The 12,648-nt window shown below is 38.7% G+C and overlaps 1 protein-coding gene across 1 annotated transcript in view; it reads right to left on the bottom strand.

Moving 5' to 3' along the window:
• LOC135231565 (putative serine protease K12H4.7) overlaps positions 1–5,571 on the bottom strand; it is an 85,607-nt gene extending 80,036 nt beyond the window's left edge. Inside the window, exon 1 of the mRNA XM_064287395.1 lies at positions 5,376–5,571. Coding sequence (XP_064143465.1) covers positions 5,376–5,504 — 129 coding nt within the window. The 5' untranslated portion in view covers positions 5,505–5,571. The remainder of the gene's footprint in view (positions 1–5,375) is intronic.
• Positions 5,572–12,648: the final 7,077 nt, after the last annotated feature.

Below are 12,648 nucleotides of genomic sequence, written 5' to 3' on the forward strand. Positions count from 1 at the left end.
ATCTCCTTTTTTTTTCTTAGTGTGTCTTATGTGTAATGTGTGTGTTGCATAGAAACTAATTGGTGAAGAGAAATTCAGGTTGAATTGGAACATGCTTGTGGAGACTCCTGAAAATTTATTGATTTGGCTGTTTACTGAACAATTGGTCATCTTTTGCTCTAGATGGTTTAAAGAAAAAAGATAATTTTGTCTTAAAAGAAAAGTAACAGTTCTAGAACAGCAAAAGATGAAGAAATTGTTATCTTTTGCCTTTAAAAAATGTCTGGAATTGGAATGACTCCTTCCAGCCTCCAGTCTTCCTAGCTAAGAATTGAATTTATTTACAAAATTGCTAAAGGGCTTTGGTATTTACTGGGTAGATAGCCTTTCAAATGCCTCTGTAACTAAATGAATCAGGATGGGCTAATCTTGTCTTTTACCGTGAGTTAAAAGGTAAGTAGGGTGGGGCAAAATCAGGCCTCCTTAGCCCCCAGCCCTCAGCTGCCAAGGTCAAATAGAAATCACAATGAAATGGCCTGGAGAAATGTTTAATTAGTCAGTTGAACAGAAACCTTGTGATTTCCAAAACGAGTTGATAAAATTAGATTGGAAAAATATGAGAAATAATAAGTAACATGTAAATTTGGAATATTTAAAGACACTTTATTTCAATTAGTTATGCTTTATGATATACAGGCTTAAAATAATTTCTAAGCTCTTTTAGGTAACTTATTGATGTTAAATTGAATCTGCTTCAAAGACAAAGGTTCAGTCTGTCATTAGAACAAGATTCCTGAGTCGGATACCGAGCCACATGGCTTTAATGATAAAAGCTAATGTTTTTATTTTAAGATCTTTGGGTTAAAGAACTAAAGTACTGTTTCCTGGTAACTTATGATAAATTCCTGACAAGTTTGAAAGCCACAAAAATTTTTGTATAGAGAAAGCGCTAAAAAGGTTTATTTAACATGTTACAATTTTTTTTTTTTTTTAATTACATAGGCTGTATCGTTAAAATCATGAGAAATGTCTGATTCTTTCTCTTTGGATTAAAATTTATATGTTAGCATTTCTTATTGTGTTTTTGCCTAATATTAGACGACAAATGCATAATATTATGTCCTCTTAATTGCTAACTTGGTTACAAATGTATTTATTTACTTTTTGAATCCAGCATCATTAAAGTCAACAGTTTGATTGGAGATTTCACATCATTTACCTATGAAGTTATTTTTGTTGCTGTTCAGGTGTTTGGAAACTTGATGGTCTTGGTATATTCTTGATATATCCTGACTATATGGTATTATGTCTCAAGATTATTATGTGTTACATCCAAAGTTCTTTAAAAATATGGTTCTAAAACTTTTTTTAACAGATTTTATTTGCCCTTTTTGTTGAACTTATAATTAATTTCTATCAAGTCTTTCACCATTAAGAATTATGTTTATAAATTAATCATGACCATATTAAGTTTTCTCATCTACAGATAAGTTTTTATTTTCTGAAAACATTTCTGCAGAATATCTCAACAAAAAATGATGGACTATATTGGACTTAAGATGGGGACTGTGACTAGACTCAATCAAAATTTCCAAAAGAGTCAGAAAAAAAAAAAAAGCCCCTTTGTCCAACACTCAGGGTATGGTGGGTAAACTTAAATTTATAAATCACTGTGAGACAAATAACAGACAAAGTTGCTAGCAGGATGGAAACGTAACAGTGATCTCTGGCCTCATTAAGCCAAGGTGCCATGACATAACAAAATAGCCTTAGATTTTTATTTACTGGTCCAAGAAAAGTGTAGTCTGTGCTGTAACGAATACCTCTTGTTAAATAACACAAGAGAAGTAGAACACATAGAGCTGGACAACAAGCTACTTGGTTACATATTGTAACACCCTTACAAACACCAGATTTATTGGGTTGGTTGCTATCAAGAATAAGTACATGAGCTAGGTCACTACTGCAAGGGATAGTCCTAATAGCATTAAAAAAAAATAGACATAATAAAATTTATCCCCTATTGCCTTACACACTTAAAAGACAAAAGAAAAGCCTCGGGCTAAAATGATGATGTATATTGAGTCTGCAATTGATGAGAACTTTGCACTTACTTAAGATCCCGGTGAAGAACCTGAAGGTATCCAGTGGAAAGCCAGCAACGTGAGTTTAAAGAGCCTGCAGTGGCCGCCATCTAAGAGCTCAACTAAGTCCAGGTATTGATCATTGATGTGTTCCCTGTCCTTGAGCATAGAGAATGTAACCCAGCTGGAGCTGGGCTCACAGGACTCACAAAGACACATCAAATGAGCCCTGAGATAAAGACAATAGATGAGACAATCCTGAAAATTATCTTTTAGAGATCTTTTCACATAAAGCCAATCAGATAGAACACAAAAGACTTTCCACTCTTATCTTTTTTTTTCTATTAACATTTAGTAAATAGAAAATTTGTTGGACCAGTAAAACCCCCAAAATCTTGACAAATTTCTAGCCGATAATGCAGTCCCCTGAATTGATCCAGAGTGGGACTACTATTCAAAGGAGGACATGAATAGGCTGAGGCATTACAGAAAGTGCTTACTAAAATGCCTTAAAACAGGGGTTAAAAACAAAGAAAAACCTCTCAAAAATTTATGAAGTAATTCAGGGACCTAAAGAAACCCCCTCTGAGTTTCTTGAAAGAATTTTTCAGGCCTTCTGGAGACACACCGACGTAGATTCTGAAGTTGCTAAAAATTCATGAATGGTTAATATCATCTTCATAGGACAAAGCTTTACAGATATCCGAAAAAAACAAAAAACTGAAAATTGGATGGAGGATCAGACTGCAGGTGGTGATATAGTCACACTCCTCCAGTTGTGGGGATGGGTGGTTAAACAAGGAAAAATACAGGGGCCTGGCTTGTCAGTCAAGTACTTGAGTGCTTTCTGGTCGGATAAGACGGGAGTGATGCCTGAAGCACTGATAAGGTCCAAGTCTACCCCTTCCCAGAAACTGTAAAACAACCACAGGCATCTGTCAGGCTCCTAGGATATTGGTGCTGCTTCATACCCCATGTAGCCCATAGCCTACAGCCCCTACACAGGTTAGGGAAGAAAAAGTGAGACTAAAGTAAACAAAAAGATTGGGTGAAAAATGATACAGGAAGATAGAGGAGAAGAGAATGAGTGAGAGAGACAAAAAGACAAAGATTGGAGAGAGAGAGAGAGAAAGTAGACTGAGGACAGTTCTAGAAAGTGAGGGTGTGAGGAGAGAGCCAATAAGAAAAGAGACACAGAGAATATAAAGAAAAGAACAGTGTGAGAATTAGAAACAAAAGAGCAGGAGACCAAGATATCTGGTAGACTGTGTGGGAGGCACTCTCCTCTATTGCTTGGTTTCTACCCTTTTTGGGCCCCCTAGTAGCTATTTTTTTTTTTTTTTTTTACTTTTACTTCTGATTTGGGGGCCTTGTCTCCTCAAGCTTCTGAAAAAGTTCATGCCCTCCAGGTTACAACAATTCCAAGATGATGCAAGGTTTCCAGCCCTTTCCTGAAAGTGAGACCACCAGCCCTTAGAAAACTTTAGACCAAAAAGGGAGAGATTTCTACTATGCTAGGCAGGCCAACAACCTGGTGTCAGCTTGAAGAAGTTACAGAAGAAGAGACCTCCGCCCCTACACCCTGGTAAAGAATTATGAGTGTGAAATCTCTCAGGGGGGATTGAGACAGAGAGGGTTAACTGTGCTGGTGGAACAAAGGAGCTGTTAAAAGATTACCATCTAGAAGATGGGTAAACAGGAACCACACCATGTCAATATGAGATAAGTCTGAAACAACTTGTGAATTACTATCTCCTTCTTAGTGTTTTTCCAGTCCCTTCGCCCTTTACAGCCTCCCGCATGCACAGAAGAACAAAATGCGACCACTGTTTAACCTTCCTTAGCCCTCCAAAGTTGGTGATGTAGTGCCAAAGATCAGTGTGCTTGTGCTATATTCCATAATAAATGATGCCAAGGGCTGCCAAGAGGACTCCGTCTTGAATAGTAGCGGGTTCCATCTTGGATTCCAGATGCACACGCAACCTAATTAACATGCACCACCATTCTGAGAAGTACTCACCCCTTGAGAGAAGCCCACTAAATATTCATTACTCTTGTCTCCACCAAACCCATATAAGCCCTAACCTTGCTTCCCTTTTTGAGTCAGTCTTTTGGAGGTGCTTAGATCCTCTCTGACTCCTTTTGCTTGACTCAAGCAAAATAAAGCTTGCTGAAGATAAAGTTTGTCTTTCACATGTATTCTTATTCAGGAAAAGACAAGGACCCTTTGTATCAGATTGGCAATTGATAACAGTTCGGCTGCTGCTTGTTCTCTGCTGCTGCATGTTCTCTGCCACACTGGTCCTCTGCAGCTGTTTCAGTTCTATCCAATCACAGTTTCAAAACTGCTTCCACATTTTAGATATCTGTTAGAGCAGTGCCCCACTCTCTGGGTACCAAATTGTCTTATTCATCTAGTGCTGCCATAACAGAAATACCACAAGTGGATGGCTTTAACAAAGAGAAATTTATTTTCTCACATTCTAGTAGGTAACAAGTCCAGATTCAGGGTGTGGGCTTCAGGGGAAGGCTTTCATACTCTGTCGGCTCTGGAGGAAGGTCTTTGTCCTCAATCTTCTCATCTAGGAGCTTCGCAGGCATGGGGACCCCATGTCCAAGGGATGTACTCTGCTCCTAATGCTAGTTTCTTGGTGGTATGAGGTCCCCAACTCTCTGATTGCTTCCCTTTCCTTTTATCTCTTAGTAGATAAAAGGTGGTGTGGCCACACCCCAGGGAAACTCGCTTTACCTTGGATCCGGGAGGTGAGCTGAGTAAGGGTCGTGTTACAATCCCACCCTAATCCTCTCAGCACTAAATCACAATCACAAAATGGCGGACAACCACACAATACTGGGAATCATGGCCTAACCAAGTTCATACACACATTTTTGGGGGTACATAATTCAATCAGTGACATTTTGGTTCCCTTTTTAAGTCAGCCTTTTGGAGAGGCTTAGCCCCTCACTGACTCTTTTTGCTTGACTCAAGCAAAATGAAGCTTGCCGAAAACAAAGTATGTCTTTCGTGTGTACTCTCACTTGGGAAAAGACAAGAGCCCTTTGTGTCAGATTGGCGATTGGTAACACTTTCAGAACTAGACCACCAGGCATTTCTTCCGATGTTCCTCTAGCTGTGTTTGAACTACAAATCTTCCAGTTAGTAGTTCAGCACTTAACTGTTTGCAACACCCAGGAACTGAAAACCCTCCCCATCTCTTCTATAACTCCCAGCCCTCTGTAGCACCCTCCTCAAGGCCTCAACCTCACACTATTTCCCACCTGTCATGACCAGCCCTGGTCATTATTTCTTACCTGTTCCCAGAATGGTGAGCCATTTTCACTAAAATGGTCTAGCTTTTGCTGGAACCAGCCATCAGTAGGAAAACTCTGGGCACAGGAACAGAAGAGCAGCTGCAGCAGCCACCCAAGAGCAGGGGCCATGGTTGCCTTGTGAGAAGCAGCTTCCACAGTTTGGTCTATCTCTACTGTAGTTACCCTCCCACCCTGATGCAACACTGACAAGCAACAACTTAGTCTCAGCCCCTGGGGCTAACTGATGGTATTTCTACCCAGAAGCATAGATGCCACCATCTGCCCCACCTCCTGAGACTATGGGGGTATTCCAGGAGAAAAGGACAAAAAAGGAGGGGAAAAGATGCCACAAGTGGCTTTCCTATCCATCTTCTTATGTGGAGATCCTGGGCTGGTGGTCCCCAGAGCTGCAGGAACTACTAAAAGTAGGAGCTCAGGATAAGAGTGAGAGATGTTGAGAAGTTCATCCTCTATTGAATGATTTCCTTGTCTTTTCTTCCTCGCCTCTTGTGGGATCTTCTGCTAGGATTCCAATACTGCATACACAGAATGACCACATAAAACAAACATCCAAATTCCAACTGGTATGACATTTCCATGCAGAAACGGACGAGTTTCAATCTCTGGTTGCAGTTTCACCCTCCTGGTCCCTCTACTTCTCTCATTATAGAACTGGTGCTGCCATTGCACTCTCGTCCTAATCTTCATCATCACCATCATCATCACCCATTTTTCAATGTCACCACTGCCATAAACATATTCTGAGATGCCCAAACCCTGCTGGCCTCCTGGAAAGATAAGGAGTTATCATAGCTTTTCTGCCGTGGAAAGTTTTGTAGTAGTGTTAAGAATGCAACATCTGTACAGGAAAGAGCATGAAGAGAGAAAGGTGTGGGAGGCCTTTACCCCACAAGTGTCTATATCAGCATGGAACTGGAGGGCTTCAAATGGTGCAAGGATTCCCATAAATGTGGAAGCTGGGGTGGTGCCTTGAGTGCTTAATGACATTTTTTCATGCCTAGAGCCCAAAGAATGGAAACCTTCGTGGGGTAGTGGTTAAGTGCTGTTGCTGCGAACCAAAAGGTTAGCAGTTCAAATCCACCATGTGCTCCTTAGAAATTCTATAGGGCAGTTCTACTCTGTCCTATAAGGTCACTATGAGTCAGAATAGACTCAACGGCAGCGGGTTTTATGTAGAGCCCAAAGGATAATAAACAATACTGGCTTGGATGCCAGAATGCCTGAGTTTGAAGCTCCAACTCATGGTGACCTCATGTATAACAGAATGAAACATTGCCTATTCCTGCTCCATTATCATAATCTTTGATATATTTGAATCCATTGTTGCAGCCATGTGCCATTCCATCTCATAGGAGGTTTCACTTATTTTTGCTGACCCTCTACTTTGCCAAACATAATGTCCTTTTCTAGCAATTGGCCTCTCCTTCTTTCAAAGTATGCTTAACTATATGTTGTCATACTCTGTGGCTCCTAAAGAACATTCTAGCTGTGCCTTATATGTGTTCAATATTATTTTAATTACATGAAAGAGTAGTGCTTACACTAGAAGTTTCAGACCTGCTCACTTGCCACTGAATCTAGGTCTCCTAAAAATATAACTGGATATAAAGACCTCTTTCAGTTGTTGTTAGAAGCCATCCAGTTGGTTCCAACTCATAGTGACCCTATGCATAACAGAACAAAACACTGCCCAGTTCTGTGCCATCCTCACAATTGTTGCTATGATTTCCCATTCTTGCAACCACTGTGTCAACCCATCTTGTTGAGGATCTTCATCTTTTTCATTGACCCCGACACCTTACTAAGTATGGTGTCCTTCTCCAGGGACTTATCTCTTCTGGTAACACGTCCAAAGTACATGAGACAAAGTCTAGCAATCCTCACTTCTAAGGAGCACTCTGGCTGTATTCTTCCAAGACAGACTTGTCCATTCTCCTGGCAGTCCACGGTATATTTAAAATTATTTGCCAATACCATGATTCAAAGTGTCAGTTCTTCTTCAGCCTTCCTTATTCATTATTCAGCTTTCACATGTATATGAACCCAAAACCAAACCAATCCCATTGCCATTTAGTCAATTCTGACTCATAGTGAGCCTATAGACCAGAGCAGAACTCTTCATAGGGTTTCCAAGGAGCAGCTGGTGGGTGCTAACTGCTGACCTTTTGGTTAGCATCCATAGCTCTTAACGACTGGGCTACTAGGGGAATCTGACCAAGCCACAGTATTTTTAATCACCTCACATTTATATGAGGCGACTGAAAATACCGTGGCTTGAGTAAGGTGCACGTTAGTTCAACACTTTAAAGAGTTGTTTTGCAGCAGATATGCTCAATGCAATACATTGTTTGATTTCTTGACCACTGCTTTCATGGGCATTGATTGTGGATCCCTGTAGGGACATGTATAAATTAAGAGCAGCAATAAATGGTTTTTCCTTAAGGAACCCTGACATTTCTATTATTTGATTTGTACCATGGAGCAGTGAAATGCATTACATCTTTCTGGTCCTGTTTCCACACAGGCTCATAGACTCACAGGAGCTAGAAGTATTTGAGAATTGGTCACAAAAAAGTTTTTTGACCCTGCCTTTTAGGTTTTTTCCACCCTAAACCTCAAGTTTATATGTCTATTTAATGACAGGATTCAAACAAGAAGTTCTGACTTTTTCAGTCATTTGAGTAGGTAATTCTTCCTTTTGGAAATGTAATAGTTTTTTTTTTTTTTTTCTAATAATAATATTAGAGAACAAATAATGATGTTAGGGTGCTCAGTGATTCTTTATTCCTTATACTACTGCTAAGGATATATAAATAAGGCCTATTTTATTTTATAACTTTTATATCCCCCACCCCTTACTGCTTCTAGGCTTAACAGTAAGGGGTGGAGGATATAAAAGTCTTAGCAAAGAATATTTCCTGTCCAATGTTAGAAAACACTATTAAATGTTAAGGATGGTATAAAGGAAAATTTAAGGGTAATGGATATTCTAGATCTTGATTATGGTGGTAGTTATAAAACTAGTCATTTATCAAAACTTACAGATTCAAAATTAGAAATTCTTATTGCATGTAACTAATTCCAAAACAAACAAAAAAAGCTTAATTTTAAAGGATTCATGTAACAATAGGCTTTAAATATGGACATTTGATTGAGTATAAATTATAACTCAATAAATTTAATAAGCCAATAACAAACCACCACCTACAGAAAAAAAAAGGTTATGGATTCTAGAGCCTGGGGCATTAAAAGGAGGGAGTAAAAAGCTTAACCTGGGAAAAAGAAAAAGAGCAGGAATAAATATTTTATGGTCAGCATCCTGTCCCACAAAAATATTGACCACCACATAGAAATGGTCTCAAAGGGCAGACACTGCTCCTAATACAGAGATACCATCAGCAACAGACGAGAAGAATTTAACACAAGGTATTCAGGAGGCCTATGGCATAAATTATATGTAATGTTGATATTATGTGACAACTCTCTGATGTTATTACTTTCCTCAATGTATAAAAGATTTATATTACTTTTAGAATTAATATGACATTGTTCCTGTTGGTAGTGTGTTATATGTTTGTTTTATTTTCAGCTGTGGAGAGTGTTGGCTTCAGATGAGCATTGCAAAGTAGTAGCTGAGTTTTTGGAGTAAACCTTTTGCAAAAAAGAACTGCTATTACCAGTATAAGGGATCCTCAATAGAGAAAGAAGCAAGCTACAAATAGAATTCTGATGATTTACCACAAGAAAATGTGAAAGATTTGCTTGTAAATGCATTTTATAATGGGTTTTATTATAACAACTCAAAGGTTTGGCTATTTGCCCCCAATGATATCAGATAAGAGCTGGCCTATCACAGAGCTGGACAGGTGCTCCGTAAACTCCTTACTTTCTCTACAATGTCAGGCCTCCATTCAGGAATTTTTATTGCTCTCACCTTTAAGCACAAGGAAGCCCTCGAGTTCTTAATTTAAATGCTTGTAAATCCTTGTAGGAAAACAAAACAGAAAAATGCAAAAAATAGATAAAGTAAATGAGAGAAGATTATGTATGTTTTTGTCAGTTGCTACATAATGACCTTTCTCTATGTCACAATGATGTGGCTCTTTCTTAATATGATTAAATCCAATTCAAAGAAAATTTGAGGAGGTTAAATACTAAAAAATTGAATTAAAAGTCTTTATTACAATGGACCAATACCTGTATGTCATTTTATAGTACTGTGGTAGCTTGCAAGTTGGTATAAGCCTGGAAGCTATATCATGGGTATTGGGTATTTCAAATACCAACATGGTCACCCGTAAAAACCCAACCCATTACCACTCAATCAATTCCACCTCAATGTGACCCTATAAACAGAGTGGGATTGTACCATAGGGTTTCCTAGGTCAGCTGGTATATTCAAATTGATGGCATTTTTTTTTTTTTTTTTGGTTAGCAGGAAAGCTCTTAACCATTGTGCTACCAAGTCTCTGGGTTATTCATAAGTGGCAGATTTCTGTGAAACTCCTAGCCGAAGAAGATTAAGAAAAAAGGGTTGGTGTTCTACTTATGAAAATTAGCCAATAGAAATCTTATGAATTACAACAGAATATTATTCAATATGTGCTGGATGATAGTCTCCTAGGTTGGAAAAAATTACACAATATCAAGAATAATGGATTCAAAAATGCCAATGATCCTAAGAATGCCAGGACTGGGTAAGGGCCGACTCAAAAGCAACTAGCAGCAACAACAATTGTAAAAGGAATAGGATACCATAAATACATGACATCTTTTTTTTTTTCATTGATTTATGTTTTTCAATGTAATCAGATAAATGGAATGAATATTGGTTGGCAGTCTAATGGAGGCTTAGTGATGCTCGGTTTGTTGTAGTCCTGCTCTCAAACCTACTAACACAGGACACTGACTTCCATTAAAAAAAAAAAAAAAGCCTAAATTCCAGAAAGCACCTGGGGTGGTTTCTGGTTGAAGTAGTTTAGAGCACCAAAATAGACTTGATCTGGGATTTTTCTGATGAACGTCTTCTTGACAAGCTACCTATGTTGCAAACCACAACATGGCGAGGAAAGTCTGTGTATTTACATTCTCCGGGGACAAGTCTGTACTCACACCCCAGCCAGCTGATTAAACCCAGCTTCTAATTCCCAAGACTGAAATGTCCAGTAAGGTAGCCATTAGGCACATGTGGCCATTGAGCAAATCAAAATGTGTAATAAATACACTAGATTTCCAAGACTTAGAAGGCAAACACAATGTAAACTATCTCATTATATTGACCTTATTTTGAAATGATCCTATTTTGGATATAATGAGTTAATTAAAACTTATTAAAATCATTTTTAACTGCTTATTTTATTTTATAAGGTGGGTATTGGAAATCTTAAAATTACATAAGTGCCCTGCATTACACTTCTATTGGACAGTGCTGTCCTAAGGAGCTGGCCTTGTTCACCTCACCCTGGCATAGACTCTCCCCCCAAACTTACAAAGTTGTGTCTGGGTTATGTTGGCTGTGCCTCCTTATGGATTTGTTTTGGGGTTGCCAGCCCTTTCCCATTTACCTAAAACCTCTGGGTCGCAGTTTAATATGTAGGTGTCTTAATATCAGCCGGTTTCCTCCTGAGCTTGCTCACTCCTTTCTTCCAGAACAGTCTTGGCTGAGAGATCTGTCAAGGCAAACCTCCACTGAGTCCAAGCCTTAACACTGTTATATTGAAAAATAGGTTTAAAGTAAAATAACTAATTGAAGTCTAGCTGAATTATGAGTTGGAATCTACTCAATAGCAGCAGGTTTTTTAGTTTAATAAATACAAAAAGATATAAAAGCCCTTTATTATTATTATTATTTTAGTCTAAATGAAAGTTTTGTGCTATGTATTTTTCCTTTGGGGGCAGTGGTGATTCAGTGGTAGAATTTTTGTCTTCCAAGTGAGAGACCCAGCTTTGATTCCCAGCCAATACACCTCATGTGCAGCCACCTCTGTTTGCCAGTGGAGGCTTGTGCATTACCACAATGCTGAATAGATTTGAGAGAAGCTTCCAGGCAAAACCAAAAAAAAAAAAAAATTGTTGCCGTTAAGTGGATTCTGACTCATAATGACTCTATAGGACAGAGTAGAACTGCCCCATAGAGTTTCCAAAGAGTGCCTGGTATATTTGAAACTGCCAAACTTGTGCTTAGCAGCCATAACTGATAATCACTACCCCACCAGGGTTTCCCCTAGACTAAGAGAGACCAAAAAGGAAGGCCTAGAAATCTATTCCCAAAAGTTAGCCAACACACTGTAGATCACAACTGTCAGATCCACAATCAATCATGGGGATGGTGCAGGACCAGGCAGGGTTACCATGTGTCAGTGGCCAACTCAGTGACAGCTAAAACATTTGTCTTTTAATTTATGGTACTGTTTAAATTTCCTCTCCAAAAAGAATAACATGTGGTCTTTTCTATACCTACTTTCCCAACAAACCCATTTTCTCCTGAAATGAAACCCAAACCCTTTCCATGGCTTGCTGGGCTCTTCATGCTCTGGCACCAGTTTGTCTGTAAAATCTCTTTTTAGGCTGCTTTCCTTGCCCATCCTGATTATGGCCCTGATCCTTCTTCAATTGCACCAAACTAACTCTGAACCACGATTTTCTCTGTCCTGGAATTCTCTACTTTAGCTCCACATGAATCCACCCATCTTCCTTCTTTCCCCATCTGTTTATATTAGCTGAAGGCAATGTAGCTAATAGTACAAGAGAATTTAAAAATTTTGACAACCAATTAATTACATAAAAATGTCATAAACCAAAAAAAAAAAAAAAAACCCAGCACCATTGATTCTGACTCATAATGACCCTATAGGACAGGGAAGAGCTGCCCCGTAGAGTTCCCAAGGAGCACCTGGCAGATTCAAACTGCTGACTTTTTGGTTGGCAGCAATAGCACTTAACCACTACGCCACCAGGGTTTCCAAAATGTCATAGATGTCACAAAAATTTCTGATTGAATTTCATGGTTAGAACCATTACTTAAAAATAGATACCTTTATAAATATATCTCGAAAAAAAGAAAATTACAGACCTATGTCCCTCATGAACTTAGATGCAAAAAGCCTCAACAAAATTCTAGCCAATAGAATTCAACAACCTATCAAAAAAAATAATTCACCATGACCAAGTGGTATCCATACCAAGTATGCAGGGATGGTTCAACGTTAGAAAAACAAAAAATGCAATCCATCATATAAATAAACAAAAGACA

Source organism: Loxodonta africana, chromosome 6, assembly GCF_030014295.1.
Source record: "Loxodonta africana isolate mLoxAfr1 chromosome 6, mLoxAfr1.hap2, whole genome shotgun sequence".
NCBI lineage: Eukaryota > Metazoa > Chordata > Mammalia > Proboscidea > Elephantidae > Loxodonta > Loxodonta africana.